General features: G+C 47.1%; 1 protein-coding gene across 2 annotated transcripts in view; it reads right to left on the bottom strand.

Annotated features, from left to right (window-relative positions):
* SLC9A7 (solute carrier family 9 member A7) overlaps positions 1–21,372 on the bottom strand; it is a 424,975-nt gene extending 403,603 nt beyond the window's left edge. Inside the window, exon 1 of one of the 2 annotated variants that reach the window (XM_085622857.1) lies at positions 20,924–21,372. In XM_085622857.1, coding sequence (XP_085478983.1) covers positions 20,924–21,170 — 247 coding nt within the window. In that variant the 5' untranslated portion in view covers positions 21,171–21,372. The remainder of the gene's footprint in view (positions 1–20,923) is intronic. The other variant, XM_085622858.1, reaches the window with a different exon arrangement.
* Positions 21,373–21,819: the final 447 nt, after the last annotated feature.

The following is a 21,819-nucleotide window of genomic DNA, read 5'->3' as shown; positions in this document are numbered from 1 at the left end:
TGTTCAACCTTTGATGCGGCATAGTGAATATTTAGCCAGGACCATATCGGACCATAACCCATGCGTGGGGATGCTGCGATGGTCTAGGCAGCGGCAGGCGATCCCTACGTGGCGCCTTAACCCCTTGCTGCTTGAGGACCCGGTGTTCCAGGCGGAGATTAGCGATTGTATAACGCAGTATTTCGGGCAGAATACAGGGACGGCGACGACCCGAGCGACGGAATGGGATGCGTTTAAGGCGGTCTTCCGGGGGGCTTGCATATCCTCCACCACCGGGGTGCGGAGGGCCTTGTTAAAAGAGGTGGACGGAGCGGAGACACGGCTGCGGGAAGCGGAGCGGGCGTTTCAAGACGGGGACGGCGAGGTGGCCGGGGTTGTGGAAGTGCGAGAACGCGTGGCGGTCTCCATGGAACAGCTTCGTTGTCACGATCATAGAACTTATCTGGTCCGAGCACATGCGGAAAGGGATAAGGTGGGATCCCTTCTGGCATGGTTGGCGAACCCGGCGGCGCGCGGTGACCCTATACTCCTACTGGTAGAGGAGGGGAGGGTCCCGGTTTATTCCCAGGTGGGGATTAATATGCGGTTCGCCAGCTATTATGCTGGGTTATATGATAGTACAATGGCGCAGGAACCCGAGGGCCTTGTTGATTTTCTGTTGGCAGCCCGCCTGCCTCGACTGGACTCGGACGCTGGAAAGGACCTTGGGGGCACGATTTCGCTGAGCGAAATCCGAGTGGCAATTAGGCATATGGCTCGTCGCAAGACCCCGGGGGCGGATGGCTTGCCTGTCGAGTTTTATGCGGCCTACCCAGAGCTGTTGGCGCAGCAGCTGCAGGCCCTGTATAGCGAGGCATGGGAGTTCGGACAGTTGCCCGCCTCTGCTCGGGAGGCAATCGTGATACCCTTGCGGAAACCCGGTGGCGAGGCGGGTGCACGCACAGCATACCGCCCGCTTTCTATGCTAACGGTGGACTACAAGATCCTGAGTAGAATCTTGGCATCACGCCTTTTGACCCACATGACCGCCTTGATCCACCCGGATCAGGCGGGCTTCATTCCTCGGCGCAGCACAGCCACCTCCATTCGACGGTTGCTGCGAGTGATGGAGCTGGACCGGGACGAATACCCGGAGGCCTGCACACTGTCGGTCGACCTAGAAAAGGCCTTCGATAGTGTGGAGTGGCCGTATTTGTATCGAGTGTTGCGGGAATTCGGCTTAGGGGAGGACTTTGTCCGTTGGACCACCTTGTTGTATAGCGGGGCCACGGCCCGGGTGAAAACGGGGACTGCTATCTCGGCTTTCTACCATGTGCGGAGGGGGACGAGGCAGGGCTGTTCCCTCTCCCCCTTGTTGTTTGCGCTGGCTGTTGAACCGCTGGCCGCTCACGCCCGACAGGGGGGTGCTTATTCCGGAGTCTCCCTGAGAGGGGACGCCCACTACATCGCCCTCTATGCAGACGACCTGCTGTTGTTTTTGAGGGACGCGACTGATGCGTTACGGGGCGCGACCGCGCTGTTGAAGGAGTTCGGCCGCATGTCCGGCCTGAAGGTCAATTGGGGTAAGACGTGTCTGTTCCCATTGTCGCAGGGCGGCGGGACACCGCGGACGGCGGGACATATCCGATGGGAGAGCAGCTGCTTGCGCTACCTGGGGGTTAACATTTATCATACCCAGGCAGATTTGTTGGAGGGGAATGTCGGCAGGGCGCTTCGGGGACTACAGGGTAGTATAGGATTTTGGAGTACACTCCCGCTCTCGTGTGCCGGGAGGGTGGCGTTGCTGAAAATGGTAGCGCTGCCACGCCTTCTTTATTTTTTCCGCACACTTCCTATATGGATCCCGGCGTCATATTTTGCGCGCTTACGGGCTCTTTCGACGGGGTTCATTTGGAGGTCGGGACGGCGACGGGTGGCGCTGGCCAAGTTGCGGAGGCCACGAGCAGAGGGGGGCTTGGCAGCCCCCGACTTTGAATGGTACTATCTGGCGGCGCAGCTCCAGTGGCTCACACAGGCGGTGGCCCGGGAGTATCGAGGCCCTGAGGGCCCACGGGACAGGTTGATCCCACGGCATGTGCTGGCCTTCATTGTTCTCCAGCAGCGACTGGATCTGACTCAGCTGACCCTGGAGGAACGCACCCTCCGGCAGTGCTGGAATAGGTGCCAGAGGCGGGCAGCTATAGTCCGCCCGTACGCTCCGGAAATCCCCCTTGGGATGTGTACAGCGCTCCCGCATGGGGGAGATTGGTCGGGGCTAGCGATTTGGGAGGAGCTGGGGGTACAGATGGTAGGGGACCTTTACCGGGACGGTGCGTTATTGTCTTTCCAGGAATTGCTGGACGCCTATGGGCTCCCGCAGGGGGATTTTCTGCTCCATGCGGCTTTGGTGGCGAGCATTCAGAAGCATTGGAACATGGGGCTGTCAGAACCCCCGACCGCGGCGGGTTGTCAGTATGTCGTAATGGCAGCAGGGACGGCCAAAGCCATCACATGCTTATACCGCAGATTATCGACGGAGGGTTTGCAACCTCTGGCCGCCCTGCGAGAAAAGTGGGAAAGGGACCTCGGGAAAACGATACCGGAAACCACATGGTCTACGCTAGTGCGGAGGGCCTGGAAGGGGACTCGGAACGCACGATTCCAGCTCGTTCAGTTTTTCACATTACATAGGGCGTATATGACGCCGGCCAAGATCCTGCAATACTTTGGTGGAGCGCAATCTCCATGCCCTCGATGTGGGGGAGAGGGGGTAGATTTTCGCCACATGTTTTGGGCCTGTCCACAGTTAGGCGATTATTGGGCTGAGGTAGTGGATTGCCTGAATCAGGTGACAGACCGCTCTCTCACTCCAGAGATGGGGACATGCTTGTTGCTATGGTTTCCCCACACCCGCCGCACGAAGGTCACTAGCAGGTTCTATGATCTGGGGCTGATATTAGCTAAGAGAGAATTGACCCTGCACTGGAAATCCAGGGGGGGGCCTAGCTATGTGCGGTGGAGGGCAGCACTAGTGAGATGGGCGGGGGCGGAGGGTACACTCCGGGTGCAGATGGCTCTGAGGGGTGACGATGAGAAAGCGTTAGCGACGGCAAGGGCATGGGAAGCGTTGGTAGTGGAGCTCCAGGGGCTGATGTCTGAGGTAGAGGAAGAAGGGAGCGCTTCGGATCGGCAAGGGGACCTGGGGATTGAGTTGGGAAGGGGATGGGGGCGGCCCCCAGACAAATACCAGAGGCCTGGACACGAGGGACGATTTGCTTACGTAGAGAGGAGGTGAGCCACTGCAATTGAACTCCAGGGTCGGGGGGGCACATCAAGGGTGAAATGGGGGACAGGGGCGCACTGACATAGGGGTGGGAGGGGGGGGACGAGTTGGGATTGGGAGGGGGGCTGCTCTTACGGCACGCGGGAACCCGTGATGTAATGAACAGTTGTTGTTGATTTGGAAACTAATAAAAAATGTTTCAACAAAAAAAAAAATCATTATTTGCTCTTTCCTGTTGTTTAGGTCCTGTTGTCCATTGGTGTATTCATAAATGTTTACAATACTAGACCAGTTGAAGCAACTTTTTGACATATGCAGAAACCAGTTTCTTTTGTAATGCACTTAAAATTACCCCTTTATAAAGGCTGTGTATGCGTTTCGATAAAGTGATGTCATGAATAATTAAATGTTTTAAACATAGTGACTAAACAATGTAGAAATGTCAGGCGTTTAGCGGATGACATGCACAACAAGCATTGACCAATTGTTTGGCTTTTGTATAGTGTACAAAACTACTGTGTTGGCAATGAGTTGTTCTATAAGTGGTCTGACAATTAGATGTTATAAGCTGACCTGTTTCCCTAATGTAAATTGGGCAATTAGTTGATAGTGCTAATTATCCATGTTTTTCTCTCACTATGTATGTTTACCTATGTTTAACTATTTTTCTAGCACAAAGGGTGGTGGTTTCAAAACTTGTATTTCATAGCATGATATACTCCTGAATTATTTTCCATAACTATCAGAAATTACATTAGTACTGTGAGTTGTGTATTTCCTTCACTAATTAGTCTCTACATAGGACAATGTATTTAGATTAGGAAGCAGCAAACACGCTCCTAAGCATTATCACTGCCCTGTGTTTAATCAACATACTATTCTTAAAGGGTACTCACGACCAGAACAACCTGATTGGAATCGGTCCCCATTGTTAGCTGAACCTTGCAAGCAGCCGCTTCAAAACCGTTTCACTACACCAGACAGAATGTGCGCTTTAATGCAGCAAATTATGTCTTTACTAAAACCCCATCTTTTAAACATCAAAGTTAAACAATGTTTTAATTCTAACTCTACCAAAATAAACATGTAATATAAATAATGCATAACTTGTAACACATTCTAAGGGCCAGCAAATCTACTGTGGTTTATTAAGTGTAACATATAAACAGGGTGAGAGCAACCACGGGCCAGGATACTAACCAAACTTTTAGAGCAAGGAAAGTGATTCCATGAAAGCATCAGGAAGGGATACTTAAGGAATAACTAAAACCAGGCAGGCCTTTATCTGTCTTTAGTATTATTTATCTGTCCTTCTCGAGAATTAATGTAATAATAGTGTGATAACAAAGACTGATGTAAAGACTAGATAGACTATGGTGTTGCGGAAGGAATGGTAATTAGCAGAGAAACTGACTTGGTGTCCTTATCTGCCTTGACGGCTCATTCGTAATTGATTCCATGGGGCCTAGTCACACAGCCATATTAGACTAGGTAAAGTAGTATGCATGCAGTAATCTTTTATGTACTTTTGCATGCCTTTGTAAATTGGCGTCAATCTACTATGGGAATAAAATATGTATATTCAGGGAATATTCATCTACAATTAGTACAAATAAAAGGACTATGCCTACTTTGCACTTTTACTCAAACGGAATTGAATGTTTCGGAGACAATTCTATGTCAGGAGTGGAGGCGAGGATTATGCCTGCTTTCTTCACTTTATTGATACAGCAGCCATTTCAAAACAATAACAGACTACGTTTCCCATCAACCCTAGGGAAAACTGTAGTCAAACAAAATTGTCCAATCAGCACAGTCCTGGGTCCACCAATTGGGGTCCTCCAGCATCCAGATAGTCTGCCCTCACTGGCTCTTCCTCCTCTTTCTTCGCTGCTTCGCAGACGAGATAAGTGTTTTTTCCTCATTCATTGAAATTGTTTTATATCTGTGCTGTATTGCATGGTGTATCAGGTATAGCGATCTGTATTGTGTATTTATGCTCTATGCACTTAGATACTGCTGCTTGCTATCGTTTTTTGCCTTTGTGCCACTTTGTTTCATTTCTTAATGCGCTTGGCCTCACGTGAGCGTTTCTTCGTTGTCGGGCCTTGCTGCCTGTTTTCCCTGTATCTGTGGCTTCTGAGGCGGCACGCGGCGTTTCCAACTGTATCGGAGCCCGCGGCCTGCCTCGCTTTGTTTGCCGTTTGATTTCCTGGGTCGAGTGCCTGTCCCGCTGAGGGAGCCGCGGGAGCATTCCGCTCCTACGCGGCTCGTCTGGTGCACCCGTGGTCCTCCGCCAGTCAGGGGGCGCGGCAGGAGTTTCCCTACGGCGAGCGCATTTTAAACCCTGAAGGGTCTGTGCAACAGGCCGTAGTCGGGTTTGTCTGGCCTGAGACATTACCACGAGCGGGCTGTCATCCATTTTCCTCATGTTTAAGCAGCCAGTTGCAGTGACTCTTACTCACACTCCATTTGGCACATTTTAGTGGAGTCTGTACTATTTACATACGCCCTCTGGGTCCTGTGTTACTGCATGATCACACGCTTCTTGGGCACTTATTGCCAGGCCAGATTCGGTTAGTTTGTAAATTTTTACAGGCACCAGACACTCGTGCCCGGGGCTATTCAACCCCTCTCTTCTCACAATTGCGAGTTTCGCGCCCTGCATTCCGGCTGTCACCCAGCCCTTACACAGCCTGGGGTTTCCCAGCAGCGTCTGACACCCAGACCTACCTATTTGTTTTCCTCCTCTGGCTTTGTGTTTTGTGGCCCGTCACCATGGAATTCGAATATGATGATGACTCCCAAGGAGGAGAGAACGCCCTGACCAACCTCCAATGGGATGAGGAGTTCTGAGGCGGTGGACGCCTCCATCTATAGAGCAGTGGGGGAAGCAATGACCCCCCTGGAAGAACGGCTAATCCAGCGAATTTATCAGGCTCTGGCGCACTTTGTGACTTTACCGGTGGTTCTACCCCCCTGGCGAACCCCATCCATGCGGCCTTGCCGGATCCTTCACCTCCGCCAGCCAAACGTCCACGAGATTCAGGGATGGACACCACAGCCTTTGACAGGCTCAAGCAGGCCTTCCTCAACACCCAGCTGAGTCTACCGCAGGTACCGCCTCTTGCTAGTCCCCAGTCCTCAGGGAATGTTGATCCCGAGCCAGGTCCTTCCAGACCTCGCAATCCTACTCCACTTCCAGAAGTCTCTGATATGTTTGACCCGGACGAGATCGTCCTACCTCGCTCATCCGACTGGGCTCCAGCGGACAAGGTGGCAGAATATGTGGCTTTGCGCATCAGAAAGCCCCTAGAGAAGGATGCCCGTAATTGCCTTCGGGCTGAATGCCCTCTTCCCTCTTTGGAGGGTAATGTCGCCCTCACACCGGATATCGATACCTGCATGGCGACTTTCCTGCAGAAGTTAATGCGTGATCCCAAGAAGGGAATTGACAGATCCTGGCGGGCCTGCCAGGATAAGCTGCTTGAGGTCCTCAGCCCTTTAACAAAAATCCTCTACATGGCGGAGGAGGCCTCATCTCCCCCGATTCCCTGTCGGGTTGGGCTTAGAGAGCCATTGTGTTTCTTGGCAATGCCAACTGTGCCATTTCGACAGAGCGTCGGCGCTCTCTACTCATCAAGGTGGACCCCAAACTTGGGGATCTTGCGGATTCTGAAGCCGCCGCGGTGACCCAAGATGGTTTGTTTGGGGACCCATTTGTTAAGGAATTGGGAAAGTTCGTTAAAACTTTCACCTCCCTCGACAAGGCCCAATCTATCACCAAAAAAGTGTTCCCTCAGGTTTTCCGTGGGGCCGGTCGAGGCAGGGGCCGCTAAACCGGCCGTGGTGCCAACCACCAGCCACGAGGGCAAGGCTCTGCAAAAAGGCCAATATCAGGACCAGTCCCGCTTTGGCAACTTTTACCCTACGAGAGGCAGAAGAGGCAAAGGACGAGGATTCCGAAGAGCTGCTTCCTCTTCCAGTGGTGAGTCTACTCCCTTCTTCCCATCTAAAACTAGGGGGGCGGCTGGGGAATTTTTTCCAGGCCTGGATTTCTGTCATAGGGGATCAGTGGGTTCTGCAAACCATACAGGGTTCTCACATAGAGTACCTGGGGAACCCTTATCAAAGCACCAGACCCCACCCCCTTCAGTTCTCCCACCAAGACTCCGCTCTGGTAGACGAGGAGGTTTCCTCTCTCCTCCCCAATAGAGCAACAGATCCCTCGGTCCTTCATCCACGTGGTTTCTTAAGCAATCTTTCTCGTAGACCAGACGGATGGGGGCAAACGCCTGGTAATCAATCTGAGCAGTTTCAACGAGTGGCTGGTCTACCGCCACTTCAAGATGGAAGGCATCCACCTTCTCAGGTATATGCTGCGAATGAACGATTGGCTGGTCCGTCTCGACCTGAAGAACGCCGATCTGGTGATGTTGTTGGTGTGCAATGCTATATGTAACAACAATGGCCAGCACACATTACCCACACGTACATATTGACATATACACAACATACATGTGTATTGAGATGTAATAGGTAGTACTTACCTTTCTCCATACATCTCCAAATTCTGGGAGGATGAATGAGGTGGTTCACGCAAAACTTTAGGAGCTCAATTGACAAAGATTGGTGTATGAGTAGGCTTTACTTCTGCATTTCAGGAGTAAGCCGGAACTATTCCTGTCTTATTCCTGGTAATTCAAGAGTATTATGAGAGTAAGTCATAGTTTAGGTTTTGGGAATCAGAATTGTTTTTGTTGCATAAATGAGTAAAGTCATAAAACAGTCTATCAGATTGGGTTTGTCAAAGTTAAAATAAACATTCACAATTAGTAAGGAGAGGAAGGGAAAAAAGCAGCACACAAGGGAAAGAGCAATACAATGGCTGTGCGGAGAACCACACGAGGGAGAAAGCAACATAGAGCACAGGAGGTTTGGCGGGGGAAAAACAAAGGAGAGAGGAAGAGAGAGCGACCTGCGCATGATAAAGAGAGTAACACGGATCGCGGAGGGCAGAAATTTGGTGGGGAGAAACACATGAGGCAGAGAGCTGGAAATTGTTGAGCTATAAGCCTTAAGCACACTGTGAGTTTTTGCAAAGTCACTGAAGATCTTTCGCAACCAGACAGCTTGCACTGTCTGGTAGGCAAGACATAAAATATTCTGAACAGACACAAGCAATAGCAATGACTTGGCACATAGAAAACTGAAGATCACGTAGGTCCTGTGTGTGAAGAGTAAGTAGTGACACTGGATACCTGACTCTTCAAGGTTTTCTGTTATCTATTATTTTGTATACATGTTAGTTGTTCTTCTGATCTAAAGTGGCATAATACAGGAACTATATCAACTTCACAAACCACTATGCACAGGCACGTGCAATGTTGTCATTGGTTTTCTTTTATATTCAAAGGTAAACACATTTCAAACTAATTAAATGTGTTTTATTATGGGAATGGTGATTCTCCTCAGACTAATGAGGGATTCAATTGCATCACAGGCATTATTGATTATATGTTTTGTGCAAGATAAATCGGCCTGTACGAGGAGATTATCTACATAAAACATTACTTGGTATGGCAAGGAAGCATTCCTCTGGTACAAGTGAGCTTTTGAAGTGTTACTTGAGCTTTACAGCAGGTGAACAAAAAGGTAGACTGGCCATTTGGGGAAATTAGAAGATTACTGGACGCCCTTGTGCCTCTGCAAGCCCAAAGACATAAATACATCAGGTGAATAAATGTGTATTTGTCACCATAAAATATCATTTGATAGTATATGAATTCTCAAACTATGGGACCTATTCACAAAGATGAATATACGTGTGAGAAAATCTACATGTGTACATTTTTTTAACGCTTTGTAGTAAATGTACTACTTTCAACTATTCATCGTTTACTAGTGTAGAATTACTACAAAGTGTAGACTTACATGCAGGGCCAGACTAGCTACCAGGAGTTTTGGTGGGTGGCAGGGTGGGGGCTCAGTTTCACTGCTGTGAGGGCAAGGTTTGTTTCTTGGAACCTGCCAGCCAAGTTCCTACTTGGAGCACTTCTAAAGGAACAATGCAAAATCAATTGTTTTAAAAGATGCTTAAGGTGTACTTTAAAACGATTTGTTTTTGCATTGTTTATTTAGAAGCGCTACAAGAAGGAACGTGGCTGGCAGGTCCCCAGCAACAAAACTGCCAGCACACAGACATGCCCAACAGCCCTGCTTACATGTCTCTTCCCCCATCATGGTAGAGATCTGCCTATGGGAAAGAATTAGGAAATGTGATTTTTTTTTACCTTTTTTACGTAAAATATTTGTTTAGTTAAATATATATTTTAAACGAAGACCAAAGTAAAAAAGATACACAACTTTTAATTCAATTTTGAAATAAATATTAAATTAATTTAAATATCTTAAATTAAAATTATTGTTTAGATTACAAAAATTCTCACCTAATATAAAATGTTTATAATAATTAATGTATTAAAACTTACTAAATGTTATGTATAGAATTAGTGTAAATAAATGTAATTATTTCTATAAAAAAAAGATTTTCAAATTACAAAAAGTAATTGAAATATTTTATAATAAAATAAAATGTATCTATATAAAGGTTTCATCATTAAATAAAATGTATATACATTTTTAAAAAGTCAAAAGAAAGCATTTTATTTTAAAAATGTTTCCTACAGGATGTAATTTTAAGTCCCTGCATCCTTTATTAGGTCTCGCGCCTAGCATTGCAGTGCGTAACACTGCTCGCACAGCGCGAGACCTCATGTAGGGGGTTCAGAAAGCTCCTGCGTGTGCTTTTGCCGGCTGCAATTGGCTTTTGTGTGCTCTTTTTTTTTTTAAAGCACGCACGCAATTGGGCAAAGGCGGGCGCATGTCCCCCCTTTGCTCCGCCCATTCCCATTTGTGTCTGTTACGCGAGGCAGCGCGCGTTCGACACACTGCCGCGCTCCCTCGCCCCCACTCCTCTGTGTTCTTTCTGGTGTTCTACGCGCACCCTGACTTCTCAGCGTTCCTTTTTGCTATCAGTGCAGCAACGTTCAGTTAATAAAGAGAATTGAACCAGCTTGTGGCCACAGTGCTTCACGGTAGGTTCATACATCGGCTCCTCCATCCTTAATTATAAACGGATCACGCGAGTGATTGTAAGGCGCTATGGGAATGAGGCATCCCTGGGACAGGCTGGAGTGGAGCAGAATTCTGGGAGGAGATTTCCAGATTTCTACCAATGTAGAAGCGCCCAAGAGATGTTAAAGATTAAATAAGGTGCTACCTTTTGCCGCAGTGACAGTAGATGTGGTCACTGGTGTGCAGTGGAGTGCTGCACTCAGTATTTTATATTCCATCTTCACAATTAAACTGCATATGCGTAGAAAGATGCGCTGCGCCAAGATAATCACAAGAGAGCAAGTCCTCCGCAAGCAACATGCCCAGGCCCCATCTTCTGTGCATTACAAGACAGCCGCTTCCTCGCTAGAGTAGCATGTAGAGAGAACCCCAGTCTCCATCCGTCTACACTTGCACTCCTCAGCAAGTGTTTACATTTATTATCATTTTGTTCCTAATCTTAAGGATAACTCATCACTGAAATGTGCAATAATCCATGGCTCACAAGGTCAAACCTCAGTAAAGTCGATTCCTGCATTCTGTCCTTCCGAGAGCAGTAAACCGAGCATACCTTTAAATTGGTCAATTATGTACCTTGTTAGGTCTCGCTGAGCCCCAGCGCTTGCGCTGGCTCGAAGAGACATTTTGTATGTGGGATTTTCAAAGTGCTGCTGGCTGGCCTAACGCTTGCGTTCACACGATCGTGAACGCGCGCAGCCGGCCGCCAGCAGCACTTTGAAAACTCGTGTGCGTCATCGCGATCACTTTCAGAGCGATCGCGATGACACACGCGCACACACAACTTCCGCTTCTCCCCCTCCCCCACCACATTTTGCGTCTCTGGCCGCTTGCGCGCAGCCAACGCTTGTTTTTTTTTTTTCACTGTCCTGTTTCGAATCCTCCGTTTACCCCACCTTAAAAATTAGCTGCTTTTGTTTTTGCTCTGCAAGGTCGTATTTTATTTAGCAGTTCCTTCTTGATGTGGAGAACGTCGTTTATAGTTTTCAAAGGAGCACCGTGCTCGTCATTTCCTTTGTGGTGAACAGGAAGCTTGTTTCGAAAGCAGTTCAATGCAGGTACAAGTTTACCTATTTTGTAAGGACACTTCATTCCCTTCTGTAAAATGACTAAATACGGGTAAATGATTGCGCCGGATCCTCTCTATCTTGCATATGGCAGAGATAAATGCGTCTCTTAATTAGTTTGATTTTTGGGAGTACATCCTGTTAGTTAAGACACAAACCGGAACTGGAACTGACATCCGATTTCGAAACTTCTCTTTCCCAGTGTTGTTCTATGACACAGTTTATTTACAAATGGCAAACATGGTGCCACGCCACAGGTTCCTGGAAAAGAAAGTGTTAGATATCAGAGCGCACTAGAAAAATCCCTGGGGAGGGAGGGGTTAACGGACCTATGTGAACATAAGGAAGCGTATTACCTCGACACATACACAAGAAGTCCTTACCGTAAATGTTTGTTTGCTTGTTATGTGTGTAGATTCCATCTCGCCCTTTGCCCCGTATAACTCCATTGACGCCTGTTCCTGTCCCCACTTGTCCTGCCCCCACTTGTCCTGCCCCCTAAGCCCCGCACCCCTCACTCGTATTTGTAGTAATGGTTTTCTAGGTAATGTTTTTGGAATAATGGCCTTGAGAGTTTTACACAATGGTAATTCCAGCACATAAGGGAAAGAAACTGTCCATAAGCAGATAAACAAGCCAAGGGAATTACAGTTTAAGGGAGAAGCGTGTGACGAGCGTTCGGAATGTGTAAAAGGTTATGTTGATTAGTAGTGAGAGATGTGGAGTCCAAAACAACCACAGATGCACCTTGGGGAATAGAGAAGACAAAAGTAGTTTGGCACAGAAACATCCCGATAATTGCTTGGAGTGGGTTTAAGGGGATATCAGAGGCTTCAGGGATGAATTTTCAAGGAGAACACCAAGACAAACGAGTGTGAAGATAGTCTAAGAGTGAGAACTGGTTAGTGTGGGATGTTTCATCAAGGTTGATACTTTACATGCGAGTCAAAAGAAAACAGATAAGACAGAGAGGTATCAAGTCAATGTGAGACTCCTCATTTACATGTAACAAGGTACATCGAATAAAATGAGGTTTCAAAGCTTGGAATCGTAAGCTGGCATGTCATACGACAACTCTTCTTTCATTGTTGACCTGCCTTCTGATCTACACAAAGCTTTTGTCTGCCATTGTTTTGGCGTGTGCTTGGATGATTATCTCTTTTTAAGCTTCAGAAAATACTGAAATATCCTATAATACCATTGCTTTGAGCCTCTTCACCGTGGTGTTGGTGGAATATAAATGATCTCTATGTTAACCTGAAAACCGTGTACAGGAAATCTGTTCTACATGAAAGATAATAAAATACCCTGTAAATATGGCACTTCTGAAATACCCTACAACATGTTCACTTCCTGCTGTTTATCATCCAATAGTCCATCATAAACGGCAACTGCAGAGACGTTTTTCAATTTCCATTCATCAGACCTTTGGTATCCTACCCACAAGAATTCATGATGGTCCTTAGAAGCTACTTTTTATTCTGCGGTGGTGGAAGTGTCTTCTATTCAAGCTCTGACAATTTAAGCAATATAATGACAGTTCGACATGGAGCCGAATATAAGATTAGTTACTCCTATTTCTTTAGTTGGAAACACACAGCTTGGCTTTTAAATTACATTTTTCCTTCTCCAGCAATAGCTCTCTCATAACGAGATGCTTTGAATACTTTCTTATTACAGGCTGCGAATCCTGAATGCATGCAACAGCGGTACTAAAGGCTTGCATTTTTATAGAAAAGTATAGTCTATCTACTATATTGTTTGGGTGTTGAGGGCAGCAACTTTGGGTGAGGAACCTAAGCTCTGCTTCCTTACACGGGTTGTTAGAAGGTATTCCTTGGAGGGAGCACTGTATTTTCCAACATGTACCCCTACTTTTAAAATGTTGACCTTTACGTTTGCTGAAGTGCATAGCCTGCCGCTCTACTTTTGAAAATAAACTTTTGTGAGATTCTTTCTACAGGGACTTTTCCCACTCGCCGCCATTTAAGATTGTCTTTTTGTTACTTTAAAGGGTCTCCGGGTTGATGGGCCATGGGAATATTTTACTATCTTACATCTTGGCGTTCACATTGCTGAACAAGGCCGTGGAGCAAAATTCTTTTCATGACATGCATGACTGGTGACATGAAGAAGACTTTCTGACTACTCTCATGAGGAGTGAATTTATTGCCTTCATCACAATCCTATCGCTGGATTGTGAAAAAGGCCAATTCTTGTGCAACAGCGCCTTCATGGATAGAATTTTTTTTCTCTGTCTGAGGGAGTATAAAATTCCTTGAGGCAGGGGAAAAGTCCATCAGAAATGCCCATGCCCTCTTGCCTTATTATTAAACTAAATTTCAATCTTGATCACTTAAGGTCTGACTGACTTTTTCTTGGCTTAGTGCCTCAGTGACTAGTTCCTTGTTGGCATACTCATTGATGATCTCAATACTAATAAGTCTGTCACCTCAGCTCTTGTTAGTCCCCAGAAGACATGCATCAATGAGGACCATGCCGATAAACCCCTTTTACTGCAAATGGTGTCTTCCACATCTGGTGTTCCGTACATGCCTTGAAGAGACCGGTTATATACTAGTAGCTGGTCTATTGGACGACTTTAAGCAAGTTCACTGCTGAAGGTCCCTACTAACTATACCCTATGACTGCTTTTTTGCATCTCACAATCTAAGTTGGATATGAGATGACAGCAACGCTTAATTTGTGCCGGTGTTAGACACCTGTGCTTTCATGTAAACACCGACATTTATTTATGATAGTCCACCACATGGTGGTGCTGACTGTCTATTTTTTTTAACCAAATATGTCCGTAGAGTGTGACAATTTTAACATACTTTTGAAAAAAATCAAATCAACAAGCCCATTCCATTATTACAGTATACGGTGACCTGGAAACATCCAAAATTGCCCACTTGTATGAGGAAGATGTTAAAAGGTAAAGCAAACATTGCCCTTCAGGCAGCGCTAACTTGGGTAAGGGGTGCTGCCAGCCATGATGGCTTCCTAAAAATTACCTTGGGCCTTGGCACTTATCTATTTATTTTTACAAATAAGGCACTGAATAATAGTAACAAAGTCCATCCCTTCTGATCTCTCCACTTTTGTTTGTTCACTCTCCCGCCATCCCAGCTCAGGACAACAACTATAAACATATTTCAGTTTGGTAACCCAGTGAGTAACCAGCTAAGTAGACTTGTGATCATACGAAAGAAGCATTGGCATAGCCAATAGGTCTCTCGTTTGGGACCTTATAAGTGTTTAGTTATCCAGCACAATATCCTTGGTGCAACAACATCAACTGTTGCATGGCTAAACACTTATAAGGTCCCAAAGGCGAGACCTATTGGCTATGCCAATGCTTGTTATTTGTCCCCTCTGGAGGTTCCTGTTCGCTCCCAGTAAACAAACATGTAAAGACACGCCCGCATGTGCATCCTGTGAAAAAATAAACCCTCATAAAGATGAACAAACTGGTATTCCAAATGCCACCAACAGCAAAGCAAAGCTAATCTTTTGTGTCCTTAAAATGATTAAAACCTTCCTCCACGTATTTTAGAAAAATATGCATTTCTGTAATGCTGCCTTTTGTCCCTTACGCCCTGATATATTTATTTTTGGTTAGGTGAGTGCCAACCTGGCCAGTTTGGAGTTGAGAGGGACGTGAATATTTGGGGTATGATTGATGCCTCGTTCATTTGGATAGTATATTTTGATCAAACAAACAAGCCTTGTCGCCCCCGCTCATTTGTGGTGCGCGCGCACCACATGTGTACGCTCACAGCGTCGGCATCGGTGTCTTGCGGGATGTGATGTACAGTGAAGTGTGTGCGCTTTCTGCGACCTCGGACCCAGGCCTGTGTTTGTTGCGGCAGACGTCCTTGCGGCCAGGTGTGGCCTGAATTCGGTCTTTAGAATGGCATGTATTCACCGTGCACCATCGCTACGAATACGCACTAATGGCAGTCCGCGCGCCCGCGGCGCGGCTCATCTTAAAAGGTGGTTCTCTCTCACTGCTGCGCAGGTTCTTCGGGCTGACTTTTGAGGAAGAGGATCTCTGGTGAGCTGTCTGCGCGCAGCTTGCTTTGCACGATATCTAATATGCATTTATTTGGGCAAGCGATGAATAAAAATTGATGTGTTTTTGCATAGTGGTTAGCAGTATACACTGCACAGGCGTGCCGTGAGCGATAGCTTGGGAGTGTCCTCCCCCTGCACCTCAGGGCTGCCCCATCGCTCCAGCAATTTAGAAGCGATCTTAAGACCTGGATGTCGGAGTGTTCCAAACCTTCACGCAGCATCAGATAGCTCCAGCGTTTCGAGACCCCCACTAGTGATTTGCCGCACTTAATTCATGTTTTGATTAATTGATGCCTGTTAACTACTGGACTGCAGGTGACTGTCGGAAAAGGTTGTTTTTATCATTCGCGGGTGTTACTTGCTATTGTACAAATGTGCTTTGTAGTATCTTAATTGACGTGTGCCAATGGACAGAAAATGGTTTATTTTTACGGGTTCGGTTCTCTTTGCTTCCATTTCGTTAGTGGCAGTCTGTTGTGCGATAACGTCTTTGAGGGAGGGAGCGGCACGTGATTTGACATTACTACGATGCAGCATGTGTTTAATGAACACGTGTCCTTCTACGTGTTGTGTGCTGTTTTATCCCAGGCGCCAAGCTCAGTCAAGCAGTGTGTGGGTTTACTGCGTGATGTTGAGTCGGTCATTACAACTCGAAGGTGTCTACCTAGGTAGAAATGTGAAAAGACCTGTCTTTTACTTTTTTTTTTAAGTGAAGTTCTTGGGTTGAAGCATAGTTCCGGGAAAGCGGGTTAAGCGGAGACAGGCAGAAACTGCTAGATGGGGGCTCTTGCATGTAGCCTCTTTCTGACCTCCATCTGAAGTAGGCAGTTTACTTCTTCCACACATAGTCCAGTTACTCTACCACCGCTTTAGGCATGTGACAGGAGGCACTGGGCATTGCTGTCAAAAGTCTTGTAACTACAGAAATGAGGCAGTGAATGTTTAGTGACTGGTATTCAGAGCTTTCTGAAATAAAGTGCTAGTTCGAAAAGTTCAAATTTAAGCTTCTTTGTATTATCATGTTTTGCATGACTATGTCACTCACAGTCTATGTTGAGATTAAACCTGTACATGTAACTGTTCCAAGTTTCAGACATTCCCCACCTTGAGTACATTACTGATGAGTAACTGAATTAAAGGTACGATTTTGGCAAGCACTAGGAAATCCTTGTGCATTCGCGGAACTTCATAATAGATGGTTGACACATCCAGTCCCAGGCTCAACTCACGGCCGTCAGCAGAGGGCGATTTGCATTATGTAGCAGAACATGAGATTGGAACTTACCAATCAGAAAAGCATACGTAATCAGTCCTGTAACAGTCATGCTCATTATTGGTTCAGATGCAGTATAAGTGGCATTCTTGTAACTGGTTCTAGAGCATCCATAGATATCTGTGGATTGAGCTAAAGCACTCCGTAATATCTGTGGTTAGAGATGATCCCAATTTATTTTTGTCCTGGGAGATAAAGTCCAATTTCTTAGTGATATCTTTATAAATGAGAAACCCTTCACATTAAAACGAGCACTAGCAAACCCAATACATCTGGCTCTGCTACCACCTTTTTGGCTGTGTCAGTGCTTGGTTCGTGTAGAACTTCAGTTTTCGGGGGAGCTGTCAGGCATTCGCCAATATAAAAAATGACAAAAAGCCAAATTATATTTGGTTAAAATAAAATCACACATTTCTATAGTAGTACCTGGCACTTTTCCTCCCTTTCACTATTCCTATCCCTCATCTCTTCCTCTACCTCTCCCTATATTCTTCTTCCACTCTCTCCCATCATCTTGCTTCCTCCCTTGCTCCTTATTTATCTATCCACTCTTTAAATACAAATTAACTTTACCGGCTAAAAAAAAATGCATTTGCAATGCAATAGGTCTCGCATTACTAAAAATGAGAGCTATTAGTGTTGCATTATTATTTGCAAAGCCAAAAGATCAAACTTTTAATATTGTGAGACCTATTGCATTGCAAATGCTTGTTTTCTATGGGACGGTGTTGCAGTACCAGTGGTTCATCATGTGTAATGCTGGACTTACTGCAGCTCTTAGCTGGAGTACATTTATGACTGTTTTGGGTCCTTTCTGACTGTAGTAACTTTAGAAGTGCAGTTTGTGGACAGAAATAGGCTTATTGTTTTTAGGATGGATACAAGTCAGTTCCTAAATCCTTCCCTAAACCACTCCTTACTCCTCGTTAACGGCTATATGTACAAAGCATTTTTGGGGTCGAAAACAGCCCGATCAGCAGTTTCCAACCGCTAAAATGTTTTTACATATGTTTAAAGCACAAATTGCAATTCGGTAACATGTTAGTGAATCGCTTTATGTTTGCAATTCTGAATTTGGAAGGGGCATGTTTTGGGCATCCCTTCCAAATACCAAATCTGTTTTGCAACCGAATTACGGTCTCAAAAAATTAATACTTTCCTGACTCCTTGAAGGAGATTGTACCCGATTTGCAACTGGGAAGAGGTCTCAGGGGGGCCCCTTTCCCTTTGAGAAAGAAGAAAAAAAAAGAAAATAAGAGCAGGCGGTGCCTGGTCCCACAGACCACTGCCTACTGTTTGTCAATGAAACTTCAAAATGCCATTTTTTTCTTAACGCATCCCGTTTTCCTATAATGGAAACTGTCTGAATAAAAAAAAAAAAAAAAGAAGAGATGCTTTATTAAAAAAGCCTATTTTCTATTGGTCTGCCGTAGGCAGCGCACAGCCAGCAGCTTCTGTTCCGGTGAAGAGAAGAGGTTGGCAGTGCTGAGTCAAGGGTATTACCCAGCACGTGTTCTTTCACCCTAACCCCCTCCACCATCTCTGGGCTCATTGTTCTACCAGGCAGAAACCTAACTCCGTCACCCACGCATAGGCTGCACGTTTCTCAGAGGAGGTCACATAAATGCCACAGACAAAGGCTGTCAAAGACCTATTCATACAGGATGCCACACTTCCCGTTCAGCCAAAGAGGATGTCCCTCATCTCCACACACCCTCAGAAGATGTCAGTGACCCCTGCCCACAGAGATGTCATCAAGTCTGACCGCCACAAAAGAGTGTGTCGCAGGCATGTTAAACACTTTCCACAAATACACAAAGACAGTCCGAGGCATACCACCCACAAAAGATATCACACTTCCTGTCTACCTACAGGATGTCGCAGATGTCTCATACCCGCAGAGAATGGCACAGATCTATGTCCAGAGAGGCTGCCACAGACCTCTACCACAGTCATGTACACCCACAGAGCCTGTCACGCACTTACAATCCATCCGCAAGTATGTCCCAGATCTCCACATAACCAAAGAGAATATCAGAACGTGTGCTCCAAACGGCTGTCAATGCCAGATTGCCAAGAACAGAGGAAGTTACAACCACTTTAAACACTAGTTCAACAAGGCAGTCACCGACCACCACCATCCACAAAGGGCAGAAAACGCACACGCCATCAAAGGCTACAAATGACCCTTGCCTGACTGCAACCTTCGGAGGATGTCTCAAGCACATCTGCCCACCAAGGATGTCAAAGATCGCAACCCAAACGCTGTTGCGTGTCTGACCGTCGCAAACAGATGTCGCAGATATGAAAAACTTCCACCACCAAGCAAAAGCGGTTACATGCTTTCCTCCCCCTTGCTCAACAGAGGGTGTCATAAAATGACCGCCCGGCCCGAGGATGTCGCATATCTCCACATAAAACAACAGAGGCCGTCAGGCATCCCTGCCCACGGAGGCTGACGCATGTCAGGATACTAACCTCAGAGGATGTCATAGATATGTCTAAACCTACCACACATCTTCTGTGTGCACACTGTCCTGTGGGACTCATTCAACATGTGGGACACCCTTTAACAACTTTTGAGGAGTCCACCAATCAATGTCGTGTCATATTAATCCAGTAATAACTTATTAATTGACATTTGAAGATAACACAGGACTGATAGAGGTTACTGCCACTAGTATGCATTCGCAGATCATATGCAGTGGTCAGTAAGACAGTGAACAAAAGTGCAGACGACGCAGTGCTCAAATAGGTGAACAAACATCCAGTGACAGTAACCTCTTTTAGCCCTAGGTGTTCTTCAAATTGTAAGTAATGTTATTACTGGATTAATATGGCATGACATTGATTGGTGGACTCCCCAAAACTTGTTAAAGAGTGTCTCGCGTGTTGAATGAGTCACACAGACAGCCACAGACACTGTCACATGTCTATATTAAGCACATATAAAGTCTGTCACAGACCCACACACAGAGGCTGTCGCACTTCCATGCCCATGGAGGTTTGTCACATAACTCTACTTCATCTAGGATCCCACGTCACCAGAACGCTATCGAAAGAGTCTGTCAAAGACCCCTGAACATAACATGTCAGACTCCCTGTCCAGAGGAGCGGTCACGCACCTACGATCCAAACAAATGCATCGAACCAACTCATGAGGGCAATCACATTATCACACCAACCCCCTCCTCGGACAGAAACGCGTTCACGGATGCTGGTTTTAAGGTTGCCGAAGGTGTCTATAAAGGGAGGCTGCCTAAGACCGCGTCATCCTCTGCGGTCGTCACACACCTCTCCAGCTCCCACAGACGCAGTCATAGAGCACCACCTCCACATATACTGATAAAAGATGCGACGAATCTGGTCAAGTTTGTGCCGAATTTGCTCCGAGTACAGAAACTTTCACTGGTACAATATCATGCCTGTCTCCTAGAATGTACGCTATACCGTGTCACTATCTGCGCATCCTTGTAAAGATGTCTGTGAGAGAGAGAGAAGCACACCCTTCCCAGAGCCCTGCTAGTAGTGTTGACGAAGACCTCTTTATCAGTGGTGTGGATTCCACCACCAGATCCAATAAAATGTTTGAATGTCCCACCCCCGGGGGCAGTGTGGTGCAGCGTGCGTATGTGCAAGTCACCGCCGCATAATAGCGGGAATATGCCCCCTCCTCACCAACCCGGCAGGGAAGTAAGTGTAGATGCTGGCTTCACCGGTGCATTGTGTGAAATCCATTTAGTAATGACTCAGTGCCCCCACGCCGAGTCTGTGGATGATCCCTCAGTAGTGCCACGCCACCTGACAGTGCTGCGGGCCCACACCCACTTCCCCCAGTAGTGCAGTACAACAGTGTCCTTACACTGGGTCTGTGATGTGAAGGACCCTTCAGTAGTGCAACGCACCGCCACCAGGACTGTCCTGTGAACCCTGACCCACTTCTCCTTCAAGTGCAGCACCTCAGCGCCCTCACAGTGCGTCTGCGGATGGCCCTTCTGTGGTGCACTGCACTGACACCAGACAACGGAGCCGTGTCTGCGGACCCCCACGCCCGGCAGGGTTTGAAGGCGGAGAGACGCCCCCGGCCGGCAGCCCCCGCCCCCTTACCGTAGATCATGGCCAGGCCGGTCTCGTGCAGGAAGCGCGCGCGGCGGTGCTTGAAGAGCCAGATGGTGAGGATGGTGAGGGTGAGCAGCAGGGTGAAGGTCAGCAGGCTGACGCTGTCCTGTCGGTGGCTCTCCTCCGCCTCCTTCTCCGTGGCGATCTCCTCCATGGCGCTGCTGCTTTCCTCCTGCCCGAGCAGCCCGGGCACTCCCAAGGCCAGGGCGAGCAGAAGCCGCCGCAGGGCCGGCATGGCCGGGCGAGGGAACAGGGTCAACGCCGCCGAACCAGCCACCGCCGATAATAACTGCCGCGTCCTAGGCGTCCGATTCTCCTATCCAGCGAGCCTACCAGGGACAGCGCCAGAACGGCCAGCCCCCTCTCCCTCCCGGCCTCTCAGAACACCCGAGCCTGGGGCTTCCTCCTCCTCACTGGGCCGTCCCTTCGCGGCGCTCGGTGCCGCCCCCTGCTCGCCGCCCGCCCCTCTCAGGGCTTTCTTAAATCTCACACTAAAGACATCCCAAGTCGCAAATGCAGCAGCCATTCCAGAGGGACACACCAGCCAAATAAACACGTAAAAATGTTGCTTTCTAATAAGTCTCCTCAGAGACTCGGTACGTTGAGAGCAATGTAATAGTCAATATTTATGAAGCCTAAATGAGCTGTCTCTAGGCTCTTAGACAAAATGTGCTATTACTCAGCTTAATGGTGCTTACTTTATTGACATAAATATATGAACCATGCTTAGGTTCACATCTGTCATTTGAACGGACTGTCAGCGAGCCATGTTATTGAGGCTTCCTTTTGCCTTCCAAATTGCCATGATCAACAATGTTTATAGTAGGGGTGAACGAGCACCTGAAAGCTCGAGCCTGATGGCTGGATCTGGCTCTGCGCTAGGT

Source organism: Triturus cristatus, chromosome 8, assembly GCF_964204655.1.
Source record: "Triturus cristatus chromosome 8, aTriCri1.1, whole genome shotgun sequence".
NCBI classification, from domain to species: Eukaryota; Metazoa; Chordata; class Amphibia; order Caudata; family Salamandridae; genus Triturus; species Triturus cristatus.
Note: the sequence above shows the minus strand (reverse complement) of the source record. Positions and strands in the feature narration are given on the sequence as shown.